Consider the following 17,904-nt stretch of genomic DNA (forward strand, 5'->3'; position numbering starts at 1 on the left):
GACGTGCGATGCGTGAAAACACCGTCGCTTTTTACTGGAAGCGTAACAGACCACTCGCAGGGTCAGCGCGGTCTCGGTAGGCTCTGTACCATTCCTGAGCCGTCTTGGCCTTCTTACTCGCGACTTTGACCGTCTGCACTGCCAACGCCTCCTCGCCCTGAGTCTTGACGACGAGAGCGTTGAGCGGTAGCGAATAGCCGGCCGACCCGGCAGGAACAGCGGACGACAGAAAAGCGGCTGCAATGGCAGGGTCTTGCGAGCGCAGTGTGGAGTGGGTGAGGGTCGAGGTGTCGGAGAAGGTGATGCTGACAGGGCGGAAGGGCGAGGATGAGGTTGATGTGGGTGGGTGGAGGGTGGTAGTCAAGGGATAGAGGTATGCGAATCCTTGTTCGCGGGCAACAATGTCGGCTGCGGACCACTTGTGCCACTTGATGAGGCTATGTTGCGCTTTGAGTTTGGGTGCATAGGTCTTTTGCGTTTCGTCTTGATCCCAGCTGTTGGCCCAGCGTTCTGGAAGGTGTTGAAGTGTGCGAATAAGCAGGTCCGCCGCTCTTTGTGCCATGGCCTGTTCAACTTGCAAGAACCCGGCTGCACGCGCTTGGGGTATCGGCGGTGGAAAGGCAAACTCTTGCTGGCTGACGATCCTCCCTGTGTCAAACTTGCCCTTTTCGAGCGTCTGAATGCTCACTCCTGACGTTGTCATCCTCCTGGTCAGTGCCCACTGTATCGGAGCCGCGCCCCTCAACTGCGGCAGAAGCGACGGATGAATGTTGATGCGTTGCCACGGGTTCGGGAACGCATCCAGCAGCGCGTCCGGTATCAAGTGACCGAACGAACATGTAAGCAGTATTGCTTTCGGGTTGTCGCTCACCAGGCCTCGTGGCGGGATGTAGTCAGTCATTCCAGAGGAGGGCACGTCTTGATGCGGTAGCCCGTGTTCCAGCGCAACCCTCTTGACAGGCGAGACCTTCATCCGGCTGGCCCCCCATTTCTGCGCTACATCGGCAGGCGTCAGCACGTGCAGCGACGAGCACAGCAACAATCGGTGGGAAAGAAGTGCGGAGAGAGAGGCAGAGGCGAAGGTGTCTGTACCGCAAAAGAGGATGTCGTAAGGCGCTGTGGGAACTACCGATGACGATGACGGTGGGAGGAGGCTGCTGAATCGGCGGTGCAGCGGCCAGGTCGAGCAGCGAATCTGAAGGCGTAGGCCAGTGCGGCTGCTGCTGCTGAGCAGAGCAGGTTGAGTAAGAAGTGGCCGTCTCATGGATGTGTTGGCATGTTTTGTTGGCGCTGACGGCTGATCCGACACGGGCAAGATGGTCTGTGTGAAGCTTTGCAAACAACGCTCGTGTGATGGATTCGGATCAGGTCAACATTGAGTTTTATCTTTTTTAAATCTTAGAAGAAATGCTCAAGACCAACACCTGTGAAAAATCGCTTTGGGGCGTGTCTTGTCTCTCTGCGCCCGAAACAGCTTTGCACGCGTGCGTCTGTTGTCCCTTTCGCTCCGCTTTCCCCTTGCAGCTCGATCTAGTCTTGTCCGGCAGCCGATATTGGAGTGTCACAAAGCGAACGAGGCATCCCCGTCTTTCGTTTCTCTCTCTTCTCTCTCTCTCTCTCTCTCTCTCTCTCTCTCTCTCTCCACCATCGCCGTCGATATCTGGGCCACGCACGACGTCAATCGAGCGCGCCACCATGTCGTATACAGACACTGGCGATGCTGCAGCGCCAAGTTCACGCCGCAACCTCAGTCGGCCTGCCAGCGCCGAACCCCCAGCACTGAGCGACACCACGCCTTATCAGTCTTCGCGCACGCTCAACTCATCCTCTCGCCTCTCGAACTACACTGAGGCCGCTACCCGGCGATCTTCGTTTCAGAGCGCCCGGGCCAGCTTATATCAGGACACCGAAGGCTCGATTGCCTATGACGATGCCAGCCAAGGATTTGACCATCCCGACCTCGATAGTGATTTGGAGGTGCGCAGCCAGCAACGCCCGAGGTCTCGCAACGGCGAAGAGACTCGTGCTTTGTCACCGTTTCAGTCTGCGATGGGAAGACGGTCGTACAGTGAGGATCGGGATGCACTCGAGACGACGCTCGACGATCCTAACACTTCGTCGTCAAATCCTGCAGCTGCCAGTGGCCTGGCACGTAGGCGATCTTCTCATAAGAGACAATCAACCGACCTCACACGTCCTGTCTCCTCCCTTTCCCAACGCAGCAGTATGAGCGGCACCGTCCACGACGACCCACAACATCGTCTGCGTGATGCAGCCACCGCGGCTGCCAACCGTTCCTCCATGTCGAATCGTCGTCGTTCCGTCGAAATTGATCAGCTCGCCAACAGTATCAGTCGCGCTTCTACACCACACGGCTTTCGCACGGAGGATGTCGACGACGATGACGCTGCTACGTCTCAACCCAGATCGCGCCCGGGCAGCTCGCTGGCTTTGCGTAGGTACGACGAGAACGGTGGTTCTTTCATCAAGAGGGACGGCACAAAGGATCGTGGGACTATCTTGCCCCCGGCTGGATTCTTTGCTCCCAAGAAGCCGTCGGCACGCAACTCGTCGAGCAATCTTCTCGCAACCACGACTTCGCCTACCGCGCCACATGCCGGTCGAAGTACCACGCCTCTGTCCTTCTACTCGCTCGGTCCTCCTGCTGCTGCAGAGGGGACAGCGCAGGAGGTCTTGGAGGATCATGACGCTCGGCAAGCGGGATACGAACAACAAGGCGTGATTCCAGCTCGTGCGCCAAGCCCATGGGGTCTGGCGGCTTCCAGAATCTCGATGGCCGACTTGGGCCAACACAATATCACTTCCTACTCGGAGGACGGTACTGATCGCAACAACAGCCTCACTGCTGATGGCACCGCGCCGATGCACCCCTTGGATCCGAGTGATGGCTTTCCGACACCGTCAGCTCACCCGTCGCCTCATTCCGCAGTACGCATGATGGCGAGCACCGATCCACTGTTGCCTGCACAAGCCATTTCAGGTGCTGCCACTGCCACAACCACAATCACTGCGAACGACAACAGCAACAACAGCGCTTCGTCGCGCAATATGGGACTAGGTCTCGATACCAGCGCTGCGACGATAGAGGCCAACGTGCCTGTCACCGATCAGCGCGTATCGCCGCCAAACAGCAAGTTTTCGCCGACATTGCCACTTGAAAGCGGAAAGACTCAAGTGAAAGGCGGTGCGTCCACCGATACTGCCGCAGCCACTGCTACTGCAAAAACAGCCAAAAGCGGACCACGCAACTACCGCAATCACAAAGGCGACAACCGCTTCCTCCTCGGTGGCCTGCTCATGACGTCCGGCGACAACCCACTCCCCTTCGTCCTCTCCTACCTCCTCCTCCTCGTCCTCGGCGGCCTCTTTTACGGCTTCGAAGCAGCCTGGCTCTCGTCCAACGTCAGTCCCGCCGTCATCGCCATCTTCACCTACATCTGGCTTCAAGCCGTCGTCAACATGGGCGTCACCGCCTTCCGCGATCCGGGTGTCATCCCGCGAAACCTCGACCCGGACCCGCCGTGCGTGTTGGGCGATACACCATTCGAGCCTGGCCGCCACGCGCTCGCCGACCCCGAAGACCCCATGGCGATTCCTGTGCAGCGCGTGCTGCGCATCCGGAGTCAGGTGGTCAAAGTCAAGTGGTGCGAGACGTGCGGGACGTATCGACCGCCGCGGAGCAGTCATTGTCGCGTTTGCGACAACTGTGTCGAGAACATCGACCACCACTGTACATACCTGAATACGTGCATTGGGAGGAGGAACTACGTGTCGTTCATGGTGTTTCTAATGACGTCGATTGCAGCGGCACTGTACGTGGTCGCGTTCACCGCATTGCGGCTGGTGCTGTTGACCAAGCCAGACGGGTACACGTATCCACGTGGCGGCAGTGCGCCCGGGTTGACGTTCAGGGGAGCACTGGCGCAGAGTCCCGTGTCAGCAGTGCTCTTCATCCTGTGTATCGCTGCAGCTGCACCCTTGCTCGTGCTCTTCACGTACCACATCCGCCTCGTGCTGTTGAATCGCAGCACGGTCGAGCAGATCCGCATCAACACTGCGCGCGAGTATGGAGAGCACAAGGAGCTTGAGCTGGGCACGCATGGCGATGCTGACGACGATGCAGGGTCGACCTACGGCGCGGCGGAGGCGAATCGCCGCAGTCGCAGGCGTGGAGCGCTAAGGGCGCTGTTCGAGCGGTTCGGCGTGCTCAAACCCAAGTATCGCGATCCGAATCCGTTCGCAAGCAGAAGCACGAGGGTCAATGTTAGGAATGCGCTCGGTTGGCGTAGCGTCATGCTGGATAGCTGGATCGATAGGCGCGCGGTGCAGAGGCCGGATGCGAGGGTCGCTCATCCGAAAGGCGGCCTCGAGTGGAAGGCTTAGCAGGGATGGTTTCGGGTCATGGACACACACTCTTTCAACTTCTCAGCCAGAGCACAGGATCAATCGGGAAAAGATGTTTTTCAATTGCTCGACACAACCTCTATACGCTGCCCCGTGTCTAATCGGTCTTCTTGAGGTACGGGATCAACTTCTTCAATCTGGGTGCGGCCAACTCAATCTGGTTGTCCTTACAGAAGCTGAACCTGACGTAATTTTTGCCGATCTCGGCGCCGCCTTTGTCCGAGTAGAACGCGGTTGCGGGGATCACGACGACGTCGCAGATCTTGGCGATGAACCAGGCTTTGAGGTAATCTTCCTCCTTCTTCAGAATCCCTTCGGGGACGTTGTTCTGTGCGACCCAGTCGTCGGGGATCTGGATGGCGGACGCATCGGCCATGATAAAGTATCCACCGTGGGGGACGGTGTAGCGCAGGCCGATGTCGTCCAGTGCTTTGCTTAGGAGCTGGCGTCGTTCGGCGTACTGGTCGCACTGCTTGGCGAAAAAGTCGTGCTCGGCCGCAGACTCCAACCCGATCGCGGCGCCTTCCTGGGCGGACGAGTTAACGGCGAACGTGATGCGCGTGTGCACGGCTCGTGAAGGTCCGATGAGGTGGTTCGGCCCGACGAGCCATCCGACGCGCCAGCCCGTGCATGCGAACGACTTGCCCGCGGACCCAACGGTGACGGTGCGGTCCCACATGCCCGCAAACGACGCAATGCGTGTGTGCTTGTTCCCGTCAAACGTCAGGCAATCATACACCTCATCGGCGACCACGAGAATGTCGTACTTGACACACAGCTCTGCGATCTTGCCCAGCTCGGCGGGGGAGAACACCTTGCCGACGGGGTTGTGCGGCGTGTTGAGGATGAGCGCCTTCGTAGAGGGTTGCGAGAGCACGGATTCGAGGTGCGAGAGGTCGAGTGTCCATTCGTTCGAGTCGATCTGGCCGGACGAAGTGGTGGAGGAGGATGGGGGCAGCAGGGGCACATAGAGCGGAGTGCCGCCATGGAAGAGGATCTCCGCGTTGTACTGGTCGAAGAAGGGCTCGATGCAGACCACGCCATCGCCATCGTTGATGAACGCACCCATGACAGAGTAGATGCCGCCATTGGCACCGCTCGTGATCTGAATCTCTGTCTCGATGTCCAGCTTGCGCCCGCTAGCTTCCCTCTGCTCGCCCACTTTTCCTACACCGTCCGCCTCAGCTGCACCAGCAGGCAAGCGAAACTCGGCCGAATACGCATCGCTGATGGCCTGCCTCAAGCGCGGTCGGCCTTTGGGGTGCGAGTAGTGGTGCAGGTCCACGCGCTCCTGAAACTCCTTGGTGAGCGTATCGAGGATGTACGAGGGCGGTTGCCAGTTCATGAACCCTTGACCGAGGTTGATGGCGGTCGGAAATACGACTGGGTTGAAGAGCGTCCATACGTCTAGGCCGGCGTTGAGCTCCGCGTGGATCCGGTCGGCTCGATGCGTCGCCCAGCGCGTGGCAGAAGACGAAGAGGCAGATGTCATGATGTTGCGTGGAGGAGGGAGAATACGCTTGGGCAGCAGGGAGGAGGAAGAGGAGGAGCCGAGGGATGTGAGAAGGCGTCTCATGCGAGAGGATGTTGCGTCTCCAGGTCTAAGTCCTTTGCTGCTTGTTGTTGGACATCGGATGCCGTATGCGAATGTCGATAAAGAATTGGTAGGATAAAGAGGAAAAAGCGGTGGAGCTCGAACGTCGGTGGAGTCGACGCAGGAAGAAGTGGTGGGGACGGACGAAGAGATGTAACTCTGACCGTGCGAGCGTTTGTTTGGAGTCATCCACCCAGCCAATCGCTCGGCGGCGGTGAAAAACACGGCGAGTTGCCGCGGCGCACACGATCAGGCTTGTTCTTCCGGAAGCATTTTGCACATCTGTGTGAGATCCCTACCACTCACAAACCTTCATTCTTTTCTCTCTATCGTCCCTGCTTGACGAAGAATCCTTGTGATGATGAAGACGGTTGGACCCTGTTGCAAGACTGGAAAGAGGCAGCGCGGACCGGTCTTGGATGCATGCAAGAGAGGTCGGCTAAGGTGCAGCTTGCATATTTCATCATCTGCTTCCATCTGACGTGCTCCACGCTCATTTTTCGGTGGCTGTCCAATAGCGAGCAAGCTTTCACACCCCACACGTACAGAGAGTACAATGCACTGTTCAACATTTGCCGTCCGATCCAGCGACTCCTTGCGCCATCGAGCTCGTCCATCCCGACATTGCTTTCTATCGCACCGGTCGCTCATTCGTCGGCTTATTCTGCAGCCAAACAACTCGCCGATGAATGGCTGCTCCAATCCTGCTGTTTCACAGTTAAACATGGTCCGTCGAATGATGCGATTGTACCGGTCAACCTGTTGTTCCCTTTCCCTGTCGAAACATGTCTTTGCGAGACCGACCCGACCGAACAAGGGATCCACCCCACGCTTATCGGGACATACAATTCTCTCCTAACTGAGTGTGGCGGAGACGCAAAACCAAAGCCCACCTGGACGTCCAACTCTGCCGGCCATCATTTCGCCCGGCCCTCGTTCGTCTTCACTAATAAGCACGGCATTAACTCTTACCCCTTTGCTGGGTGGTACCAGAGCCGGGGCCGGCGTTGTCATTCTGAACTCGAAAACGGGAGAGAAACACCCACTATGACCGAAAGGGGCAGTTGCTCGACCGTCGAGGAATGGAAGCTCGGCTAATTTTAGGCCACGCCCTGAACAATGCAGCAAGCGATGCAGCAGCTCCTTTGCGCACTTTCCGGACTCACAGATGCCCGGCATATTGGGCACGGGGTCGCAGCGTATAGAGAGAGCACAGTTTTGTGTAGGTAGGATGGGACATACGTGATTGCATAGAGATCTTGCTCCATTCCTCACGTTCGAGATCCGAACGGACCGAGGTTCTTGGTGTCAAGTCACACCATATCTTACTTCTTGTCTGCATTCTGCCACCATCTTGCTCGTTCTCCTTGTACCGCTCAAAAACTTTCCGAGCGCCACTAGCACAGTCTCACTTTTTATCGATCGAACGCAACCGTTCCTTGCCGTCTTTGCCGAATCAAGCACATGGCTATTGAGCCCGGATCCACAGACGAACAGCTTCAGCCTCGTGGCGATCAACGTGATACTGCGATTCTTCTGGTGTAAGAAGATTGTTCCACGGCTCAAGCGTAGGATCTCAAAGCCTACTTAATCTCGGCCCTTCGAGGCAAACTTCAGCCATCCTCCCTTGTTCGTCCATAATCCCCCATTCATCCATCCTTCTATCCTCTCTCCTTCTTGCCTCTTCTTCTTAGAGAGGTTCGGTTGTCACCATGTCCGCTCCCATCGCCGTCGGAGACGACGCAAGCAGCTCGCCAGACAACAAGTCCCTCACCTCGTCCGACCAGCACACCCCCGTCGCCGCGCTCGAATTCAATGCCGCAAAGAGCACCCTCCTCGAGACCCTGGGTCTGCGCGACCCGAAGCCCGAAGCGCGGGTTGCCTGGAACGGCCAGAACCCAAGCTGGTTCCGCTCGACATTTTTCCAGATGACCGTGCTCGGTGGATGCTCCTTCCTCGCTCCTGGTATCTGGGGTGCCATGGCTTCGCTCGGTGCCGGTGGCTCGCAGGACCCCAGTACGGTCAATGCCGCCAACTCGCTCACTTTTGCGCTGATGGTGTTTACGAGTCTGTTGACGTCTTCTCTGATCGGCAAGACCTCGGCTAAGTTTGCACTTATCGCGGGCACTGTGGGATACGCACCTTATGCTGCAGGTCTCTATCTGAACAGCGTCAACCAGTCGCAGTGGCTCATCATCCTAGGTGCCGGCCTGTGCGGCATCAGTGCTGGAACCTTCTGGAGTGTTGAAGGAGCCATCGCCATCGGGTACCCAGAGCGACTGAAACAGGCGCGTTACATCTCCTACTGGCTCATGTACCGCGTTCTCGGACAGCTCCTCGGCGGCATCATCAACCTCTCGCTCAACTACAGCAACGACGGAAGAGGTTCCATCTCGACCAACACGTACCTCGTATTTGTGGTGCTCCAATGTCTTGGGCCGTTCTGCGCGATGCTGCTGTCGCCACCGCACAAGGTGCAGAGGTCGGACAAAACGCCTGTGTATCTGCACATTGAGTCGTCGACCAAGCGCGAGCTCAAGCAGGTTTGGAAGACGCTGACCAAGCGCGAGGTCTTGTTGCTGCTGCCGTTGATCTGGCAGTCGACTTGGAGCGAGGCGCTGATCGGCACGTATGCAGTCAACTACTTCACCGTCCGTTCGCGTGCGCTGGGCTCGCTTCTTTCGGCCATCTGCGCTAGTCTGGCCAACTACCTCCTGGGATTCTGGCTGGACTGGAAAAAGCCTGCTGTCAACACGCGTGCCAGGTGGTCTTTCGGAGTGATCTACACCCTGCAAGGCGCTTGGTGGGCCTGGGCAATCTACATCATGCACAAGTACCACACCACCACACCCAAACCCACGTTCGACTGGACCTCGGACGGCTACGGCAAGGGCTTTGGCGTCTACATCTTCCTCCAGATCGGATTCAACGTCATGTACGAACTCAACTATTGGCTCGTCGGCAACATCTCGGACGACCCCGCTGACGTTATTCGCCTCGCCAGCATCGTCCGCGCCACTGAATCCGCAGGCCAATGTGTCAGCTACGGCGTCAACAGCACCAGCTGGAGACTCGACGCTGTCGCTGGCCTCAACACTGCCCAGTGGGCCATCAGCGTCCTCCCCGCCTGGTTCGTCGTCAAGAACATCGGTATCCTTAAAGATGGCACCAAGATTCACGAGGCTAGGACGTATGCGGGTGAGGAGGACAGGAAGAAGTTGAAGGATGCCGGATTGAAGACCGCCGAGTATGATTTGAAGGGTGATCTGTAGCGATGCATAGTAAGGGTTTGTGAAATGTATATGATTTTCGATTCCACCTCTTGACAAAGCTCACACATGCGGGCAGACATTAAGCTGATCTGAAACTGGTATCGTGTATTGCATGCATGCATGGAGACCTAGGGCTGCACAGCATCCCTCAGATGCCAGAGCACCATCTCTGCAAACAGCGCGCCACAGGGCAGCTGACTTGGGGCCAAGGGATTGAGCGAATGCTGGTCCTGGCCCATGAGCACCTGTGCGAACTCCAATCCCACCACCTCATCCGGCATGCGGGCGGTGCGCGCACGCTCGCCCTTGACGACGTCGTCGCCGTGGACGTCGAGCGCCGACTTGTGGGCGCTGTTGATTTGGGCGATACGGTTGGCGTGGTAGAGCGGGTGATTCTTGCGACGCTCGCCCTCGATGCCGAGGAAGGCCTCGACCGTGGTGGCCTCCGAGGCGAGCGGGTAGGCCGTGTTGCGCCAGACGATGCGCGTGTGGCGCCAAGCGCGGCGCACCGAGCCGAGCATGTCGACCATGCGCGAGCGCCACCACATGATGCGCTCCTCGGACAGGTTCTCGAGCAGCCCGACACCCGTGTCGATGTCGTACCGCGCCCACCGCGCCAGGTCCCACAGGCCGGAGTTGAACAGCACCAGGTCCGGATCCGCCTGTCGTCGCGGCAGCGGCAGTGCTGGCGACGTGTGCGCGGCCGACGCCATATCCTTCAAATACGGCTGGAACAGGTCCGTCACCCGGTCCTCAAACAGACCCGGGGCGTTGTACAGCTCCTCGCCGCGCCACGAGTCAAACGTATCCGCACCGTACGAGTACACCGAGGTCAGCAGGAAATCGTACTCGGGCAAGTAGCAGTAGTGCGCCAGCGGCGCATTGTTCTTGATCGGCGTAAAGCCGTGTTTGGGCGGCACCGTGTTAAGACTGTTACCCCAAGGGTGTGACTTGTCGACGGTTTGTATCTTGTGACCCGTCAGCGCGCAGAAGTGCGAGACGAGCGACTTGTCCACCTGGTGATCTCCGATCATGAGCACCGTTCTGTTTTTGAAGAACGCGCTGAGCTCGTCGACGGTGCTGCTGTCCGAGCGCAGTGCATGGACAGCGTGCGGTGCGATCTTGCTCGGATCCTCCTGCTGGATATTGAGCGTCGACAGCAGGCTTCCGAGGAGGTTGGTGGTGGAGCAGGCCGGGTCGAAAGTGCGCCATGCGGGCAGGTCGTTGGTGCCGATTGACCAGTCGACCCACCCGGGTAGGCTGAAGGGGTCGCATCGTCCCGAAGGGGTGGAGTAGAAGCCTCGCCGCGGCCCACTTGCAGAATACGGGCTGGAAGACCGGGCAGGTGCCAGGGAGCACAGAAGCGAGAAGCCGATAAACGCAGCGGAAAAGTAGGTGAGCACGCGTCCTACCATCTGCACTCGTGATTGTGGGCCTTCGTACGGTTTGCCCTTGCCCGTGAGAGGGCGCACGTTGGTGGGCATGCTGAACGAGTCCTGCTATATTAGCGTTCAAGGGTGTGACAGAGAGCGATCGAGGTGCAGAGGGAGAGGATACGGTCAAACTGCAGCTGGAATAATGTTCGATGTCGTTCCGGTGACCGTACTGAATAGCACGTCAAGTGCTAGTTGACGATACCGGACTCCGATACCGGACTCCGTGAGTTCGATTCGAGACGATCAATCACGGCGGTCCTACCAACGAGGGTGGGCGAGTCGGACAGAAAGGGTCGGTCAACACGCACGTGGCCTGTGGTCCTGGCCTTTGAGTTGACGTCGGTTGGCGCGTGGCGTGAAGGAGCCGTTGAGTTGGATGATAGGCAAGGACGAATGACCGCGAAAGGAAAGGGTACAAGATTCGATGCGCTGCGATCGAGATGGCATGTAGAAGGAAGGCGAGTTGACCGGTTAGGCCAGGAGATTGTGAACGCAGGGTTTCCCTCGTTGGTACAAAATGCGCACGATCGGCGACGCTTCTCCGACTGTGCGCCGTTGAAATCTTAATCCTTCTGGTGGGTCGTGCGGGGAACTTGCAATCTCGATCGCGTCTCGCCATCGGGGTCACCATCCAGCAAACGAGACGATTCAAGATGTCGATCTGAATAGACCACTGCTTGTTGAAGTTTTGTTAGGTCGTCTAAACAGTCACGACTGCAAAAATTTGAAAGAATGAAATTAACGGCCGACCAAGCTGATAGCTCACGTGATTAACTAGAAAAACGATTGTATTGAGAGTTTCGAGAGGCTGGGAGGTGTTTTCAAGTAATACCACATGTTCAGCACAGTTTGAAATTTGCTCGCCCAAACTCGAGACACTGCGCTACGCTGTGTTAATTTGAAGAAGCCGGACATCGAGGCTGCCAGTCGCAGTCTAGCTGAGAAACTGTGAGCGTGAGCGAGCAGTCGAGTGCAAAGCTTCGTTCTGCCTCTGCCTGCCTGCCAAGTCAGTCGATTCGTCTCGATTCGAATATTGTTAACTGTCCAAGCCCATCAGCGCAGCCAAGCCAGTCCAGTTGCAGCCCAAGTGTCCAACTCGGAACTTCGAACCAGAATCGCACCTCAGCGCGAAAGAAGCCTCGTCGCCATCTGGAGATCCTCCTTACCCTCACCCCTACGTCAACAGTCCCCCCTTCACATCACCTCAAGGTTAGTATCTCGCCACAAACGCATACAGGACGAACGACAGACGGACAGACAGGCGACAACGCAGCACGAACACATTGCACCACATCTCCGACCCTACCTTGCATCGCCACAAAACAACTAGTCGTGCTTTACCTTGCACGTCTTTACAACCACCAACTATCGAACCTACTATCTCTACGTACCATACATACCAGGTTATACTGTTCATCGCATTCGTACGCATCACACTCGCATCGACTCATCACCCTCCTCGCTTGCATGCAACGGCGACGATATGGTAGGAAAGGCTCGCTCAGGAAAGACTAAAGACGGTGGAAGATGCTGTTGGGTGCTGGCCAAGATAGACATGTTCGCTATGGTTGAGCCGTAGATTACTTGCTACGGCCAGACCAGGGCGTCGGCGCTTGCATGTCGCCGCCAAAGCCAACCAAAAGATGGCGAAAGGTGGATGTTTGGTTCGACGGACTAGGTTAATCAAACGTTCCGACGACAGAGGTCTACCAAAAGCAGTTCATATCGCCTACACCATCTCTCAGTCTCAACATGCACTCAAACATGTGTCCATCGACTCCACCATCGACTCCACAACCAGCTCGTGCTAGCCGCCTTTCTATCTGTCACTGCGTCACAACGACATGTCCAACTTCTCACAAAACAGCACACTGACTCCCGGCATTTCACATTTCGCTTCCAATCTTAACAGATCCAAGATGCTGCAGATCTACAAGGAGCTCGACCTTGCGGTCCCCGCCGACGTTACCGTCAGCGTCTCGTCCCGTGTCTTCACCGTCAAGGGTCCCCGTGGTTCGCTCACCAAGGTTAGCATTCAGAACAACCTCGCACGTTTGAGGCTGCAACTTGATTTAGCAGTAGCGGCAGCAGTAGCGGCAGCAGCAGCGACAGTAGCAGGGAAGATTTTGGAACCCAACAGATGGACTAGGGCAGCCAGGCTAGGATCAAAGATAGATCAGCAGACGGTGACAGCGTTGGTAGCGGAGTAGATTGACTCGTCGCACGGCACTATTAGGGACCAAACGCATCATCGGCATGGGAAAACATAGAGGAGCAGGAAAGCAGAGCATGGCATCTCGCAGTGGATTGGGTGCACGGAAGAGGGTCGACACGTCGCACAGCAAGAGCTGCAAAGCAGGCATCGACTTTGACGACTGCACTGATCGGCGAGACGCTTCAAGCTCCTTGTCCGTGGACAGACCGTTGGGAAAGCAGACCAGGACTGGTGATAAGAAGCATGGAGGAAGGACTTGGATTCGCGAATGCTGCAGCCGCTGAGCCAACGATCAAGTTGCAGAGCTCGACGTGCCGACATCACAGTCTGCATCACGATACTGACTCTTTCATTCCCCTCTTTCCATACAACAGTCGCTCAAGCACATGAACCTTGATGCCCGTATCATCAAGAGCCCTGCTGGCCAGAAGATCAAGTTCATTGTATGGCACGCCGGCCGCAAGCACGCTGCTTGCCTGCGAACTGCGCAGGCCTGCGTTGCCAACATGATCAAGGGTGTCACCGTCGGCTTCCAGTACAAGATGCGTGCTGTCTACGCCCATTTCCCCATCAACATCATCATTGCCGGTGACCAGAAGTCGGCCGAGATCCGCAACTTCTTGGGTGAGAAGCGCGTCCGCAACATTGTCATGCTCGACGGTGTGACGATCCAGGAGGACAAGGCACAGAAGGACCAGGTGCTGGTCGAGGGTAACGACATTGACCTCGTCTCGCAGTCGGCCGCTCTCCTCCACGGTGCCACCCTGGTGCGCAACAAGGATATCCGCAAGTTCCTCGACGGTATCTACTGCACCGGCAAGGCCACCGTTGTCAAGGCCGAGGCTTAAGCAAAACTATTTCCCCCCCACATCATCCGCTACCTACCTTCCGACACACACACCCGCATTCTGCATTTCTTGCCACTCTTACTTTTAGTCTTGTCAGAATCTCACACCCCCTTCTCTCCTGTATTGGGTCAAGCTTCTGATTCCCTTTCCCGCCCACACCCTGCAAAAATAACACGCTCCCATATGCATGGAGTAGTTTCGTTCTCATAGCCCCTTCGTTTGCGTTGGTGTCGGTGTACGCTTGAGCGTGTGTTCTGAGACGGTTATGGTCTGGCTTGCGTCATTGTGTTTAGAGGGCCGTATATGGCGGCCGGACACAGCCTGCAGATGAGACTGCAGGGCCAACGTTGCTCAAGCACACGGAACGGTCCATGTCGCCGCTAGAACAAGGTTGTCGATTGTCAATGTGTGAAGTCATGTACAAGCTGCGAGCGCATGTCGACAGCACTTCGCTCGGCATCTATGGGGCGTCGAGGGAGAAGAAGAAGAATGAGCATGAGAGGGTATCGAATGACACTGCGAGTTCCGTACATCGCTTGGCTGTTGAGCCTGCAGTGGTCATTATAATGGTGCGACCGAAAGATAGCAGAGTAAAGTGGAGAAGGCGTATACCACTCAAAGCATGCGGTGGATGCTGTGGTCAGTCAAGTCGGCGAGCGATTTGGCGTCCAATGGCTTGCTCTCGTCGGCGCCCCTCCTTGCGAGCAACTCGGTCCACCAGGGGAAGAGGAACTTCTGCACGATCAGCTTGAACCAAGGCGTGAAGGAGGCAGGGTCCAACTCGGTCATGAGCGCTTTCAGCTCTTGGGGGGACACCCATTTCGTGTCGCAGACCTCGTTGAGGTTAGGTTCGAGCGTGACTTTGGCAGTGATGAACAAGATGTAGTCGATCTCGTGTTCGCCCCAGATGTTCTCGGCGTCGCCGTTGGGGGCGAGGTAATGGATGCGGGTGAGGTACTGAAACTGATCAAGTGGCACTTGCTCGGCAGGAATACCCAGCTCGTGGTCGAGTTTGCGCTGGGCAGCACGACGCACGCCGATCTGCTCGGCCTCTTCCAACTCGCCCTTGATGGCCAGAGGGTGCGAGCAACACGTGTTGGTCCACATGTTGGGGAACGTGATCTTCTCGAGCGCCCGACGCTGCAGCAACAGCTTGCCCGTGGTCGGGTCAAAGAGGAACACGGAAAAGGCACGATGCAAAAGACCCTTGTTGATGTTGGTCATGAGATGACACTCTTTCTTGCTGCCGTCGCGAACGTACTTGTCGTCGTTGTCAAGCACGATGCATCGCTCCTCCATCAGACGGATTTGCTCCTCGTCGTATCCGGTGAGCGGCGTCGAGTCGAGCGTGAGGGTGGACGTGGCGGGCTGTGTAGCCGTCTCAGTGACGACGGTGGTGGTGGTGGAGCTCGACATTGTCAGAGGCGGCGTGAGCAGTTTGGTGATCAAAGATGATGGAGAAGAAGAGGTAGGGACAGCGGTGAATTCAAAGTTGAGAAGGTTTCGTGCGTTCGCCCATTCGCCGAGTGGACAGAACTACGTGGTTGGCCAGAGGCGACAAGGGAGAGAGAGCAACACACACACACACACACACACACACACACACACACACACACACACACACACACACACACACACACACACACACACACACACACGCTCGACGATTTCGAACAATACACCCGCGAATCAGGCCACCCTTCTCAGTCTCTCGTGGCTCTTCGGGTTGGCGTTGAGGAATTCTTTCTTTCGAGGAAAGAATGTCGAATCGCCCTTTTTGTGCCATGGTCTAATTTTCTGGAGCAGCAGATTCTTCTTGGAATACCAGCGAGGAGAATTCACCCACACGTGATTTTGTAGTCGACACTTGAAAGGACAGCGGCTGGTTGCACTTTTCTTCTTCCAAATTTGCTCGCTCTGTCTCACAGTCTCTCGCTCGCTGGCTCAGCTGCGGGCACCACAAACTGTTGCACCACGTCGACCATCACTGATCACCATCCACCATCACCATCACCGGCCAGCATCGCATTACTCACAACATGGCTTCCGAATCCGCCAGCGCATCTCAGTGGGTCTCGCCGTCGTCGCGACCCGAGCACATCGAACAGCTCATCTCGGGCGTCGACCGATACAATCCTCAGAACCTCGACGTCTTGCACGACTACCTTGCCCAGCAGCTCGATGACGGCTCGTACGACCTCCTTGCAAACCTCGCCATCCTCAAACTGTAAGTGAAAAAAAAAAAAATATCCAACGGACTAGAGCACCATCCCTCGGCACATTGCATCGCACGTACCACCCTGCACCTTGAACAAATCGGCATCGCAGTCTCTCCGCATCACAGTCTCATTAGCGACACACTCGCAGCAGTACGCGGGATTGGAATTGAACGACACGGCTGGAGGCACGCTCATCGCAACCACAACCTTCTGCTCGAGAGCAGCAGCAGACTACTTCATAGGATGATCACACGTTACCAAAAATGCAAAGCGACTGGTTCTCTGGGAGTGAAGCCCCGGATTGCCGATGACGTGCATCTATATTAGCTCTATCTGATACGCCACGACCAGCTTGTTTCTCGACCGCCGCTCGATGCTCAAGGTGCAGAGGGGAGAGACGCGCTAAACAGTAACAGGTCTCTCCAAGGTGTGGCCCGTGCCGTGCGAATTGGACCGACGCTAGCAAGACCGTGTGTGGTAGTAAAGAAACTGACGCCCTGCTGCGACTCTGCTCATCCCAACAGCTACCAATTTAACCCCGCCGACTTCAACTACGTGGTCGTGATCAACATCCTGCTCAAGGCGCTCGTTGCTGCCCCTCTGCCCGACTTCAGCCTCTGCCTCTCCTTGCTCGGCGAGGCGCCATTGCCCACAATCCCGGTCAAGGCCGAGAAGGAGGCCAGCGCCACTAACGCAGATGACGCCGCTTCGCTCGCCGGCGAAGACGATGAGGACGACGTGGTCGAGAAGCCCAAGGACGTGGCCTCTGCGGGACACCTGACCGACCCATTGATTGTTCGCCTCTCGGAGCTGAACACGTTGCTCTTCCAAGCACGATTCCGCGAGTTCTGGTCGACGCTCGCAAGCGAACCATACTCGGATGTGCGCGAGTACGCCGCCAAGATCAGCGAGTTCGAAAATGCAGCACGCAAGGTCGCCCTCAACTCGGTCAAGGGCTCATTCACCTCGATCAGCGAGAAGCGCATCGGCAGCTACCTCAACCTCTCGGGCTCGCAGCTGCAAGAGTTCATCAACGCACAACCGGGCTGGAAGCTCGCCGAGGGGACTGTCAGCGTGCCGGCCAACCCGGACAACGAGATCAAGGCCAGCGTCATCCGCGAGGAGATCACGCTAGACCAGATGCACAAGTTCCTCGCCCAGGCCCAGTCGCCTCTTTTGCGCGCATAGATGCCGTCTCCCATTCGCTGAGGTGAGGCTCTGGGCCATTTTCTGGCATCTCCCCCTGAAAGAAGCGCCTTGATCTGCATTTCTTTCCCTGTTTCTGTACCATATATCATGCATCAGTCTCGGCTTCCAATTCCCGTGCATTCTCACTTGAACGTTATGTTACCTGATGCTGAATGCTTGCGCTGTGTGGCAAAGCGAATATCCTTCGAGTCGCTGTGCACTCAGTCCCAAGCAAGTAGGAGAGTGGTTTCGCAGAGACAGCTGGCACGTGGATACTTGACTCTTCGTAATGGCGTTCTGGCGCGGTCTAGGCGCTCGATGTTGATGTATGCTGATCGTCTAGAGGCGTACTCATGGTAGCCAAGACAGCCCCCCCCCCTCTTCCTTCCCTGACTGTCGAGACACAGGAGTCGTTGTTGTCGACATTTTTTGAGTGTCGAATAGGCCATTGCGTGCTGTTGCTGAGCTTTCGTCTTAAGTCAATCAGGAGTTCGACTTGGGAAGATCTGCTCATAGGTTTCCGACAAGGCTTGTTTTCAATGATACCAATATCTGGAACTGCTGTCCTCTCACCTTGCTGAGGTGTGGACAGGAGCACACGACATCGGATCGGCGGCTCAGAGCTGCATTGTTTGAATTGCTCTTGACGGATCTTGGCTTGCTTTTTGGAACTCTGAAGGTGGACTCCGATCCACAACTTGAAGCGT

At 56.7% G+C, this 17,904-nt stretch overlaps 8 protein-coding genes across 8 annotated transcripts; 4 read left to right on the forward strand and 4 right to left on the reverse strand.

Moving 5' to 3' along the window:
- Positions 1-31: 31 nt before the first annotated feature.
- Positions 32-1,264, reverse strand: EX895_000332 (uncharacterized protein; the record flags this gene model as incomplete). The annotated part of the gene is made up of 1 exon (XM_029880933.1): positions 32-1,264. The coding sequence occupies one exon, from the start codon at positions 1,262-1,264 to the stop codon at positions 32-34; it is 1,233 nt and encodes a 410-aa protein (XP_029742319.1).
- A 431-nt stretch (positions 1,265-1,695) lies between these two features.
- On the forward strand, positions 1,696-4,404 carry EX895_000333 (uncharacterized protein; the record flags this gene model as incomplete). Its single annotated transcript, XM_029880934.1, has 1 exon — positions 1,696-4,404. One exon carries the CDS (start codon positions 1,696-1,698, stop codon positions 4,402-4,404), a length of 2,709 nt encoding a protein of 902 aa, XP_029742320.1.
- Positions 4,405-4,522: 118 nt separating this feature from the next.
- EX895_000334 (uncharacterized protein) lies at positions 4,523-6,001 on the reverse strand (the record flags this gene model as incomplete). The annotated part of the gene is made up of 1 exon (XM_029880935.1): positions 4,523-6,001. One exon carries the CDS (start codon positions 5,999-6,001, stop codon positions 4,523-4,525), a length of 1,479 nt encoding a protein of 492 aa, XP_029742321.1.
- A 1,730-nt stretch (positions 6,002-7,731) lies between these two features.
- EX895_000335 (uncharacterized protein) lies at positions 7,732-9,291 on the forward strand (the record flags this gene model as incomplete). The annotated part of the gene is made up of 1 exon (XM_029880936.1): positions 7,732-9,291. The coding sequence occupies one exon, from the start codon at positions 7,732-7,734 to the stop codon at positions 9,289-9,291; it is 1,560 nt and encodes a 519-aa protein (XP_029742322.1).
- A 128-nt stretch (positions 9,292-9,419) lies between these two features.
- EX895_000336 (uncharacterized protein) lies at positions 9,420-10,775 on the reverse strand (the record flags this gene model as incomplete). Its single annotated transcript, XM_029880937.1, has 1 exon — positions 9,420-10,775. The coding sequence occupies one exon, from the start codon at positions 10,773-10,775 to the stop codon at positions 9,420-9,422; it is 1,356 nt and encodes a 451-aa protein (XP_029742323.1).
- Positions 10,776-12,571: 1,796 nt separating this feature from the next.
- Positions 12,572-13,790, forward strand: EX895_000337 (uncharacterized protein; the record flags this gene model as incomplete). The annotated part of the gene is made up of 2 exons (XM_029880938.1): positions 12,572-12,754; positions 13,317-13,790. The coding sequence occupies 2 exons, from the start codon at positions 12,572-12,574 to the stop codon at positions 13,788-13,790; spliced, it is 657 nt and encodes a 218-aa protein (XP_029742324.1).
- A 615-nt stretch (positions 13,791-14,405) lies between these two features.
- EX895_000338 (uncharacterized protein) lies at positions 14,406-15,206 on the reverse strand (the record flags this gene model as incomplete). The annotated part of the gene is made up of 1 exon (XM_029880939.1): positions 14,406-15,206. The coding sequence occupies one exon, from the start codon at positions 15,204-15,206 to the stop codon at positions 14,406-14,408; it is 801 nt and encodes a 266-aa protein (XP_029742325.1).
- Positions 15,207-15,829: 623 nt separating this feature from the next.
- EX895_000339 (uncharacterized protein) lies at positions 15,830-17,197 on the forward strand (the record flags this gene model as incomplete). The annotated part of the gene is made up of 2 exons (XM_029880940.1): positions 15,830-16,017; positions 16,534-17,197. 2 exons carry the CDS (start codon positions 15,830-15,832, stop codon positions 17,195-17,197), a joined length of 852 nt encoding a protein of 283 aa, XP_029742326.1.
- Positions 17,198-17,904: the final 707 nt, after the last annotated feature.

The sequence above is a fragment of the Sporisorium graminicola genome, chromosome SGRAM_1 (assembly GCF_005498985.1).
Source record: "Sporisorium graminicola strain CBS 10092 chromosome SGRAM_1, whole genome shotgun sequence".
Lineage (NCBI taxonomy): Eukaryota > Fungi > Basidiomycota > Ustilaginomycetes > Ustilaginales > Ustilaginaceae > Sporisorium > Sporisorium graminicola.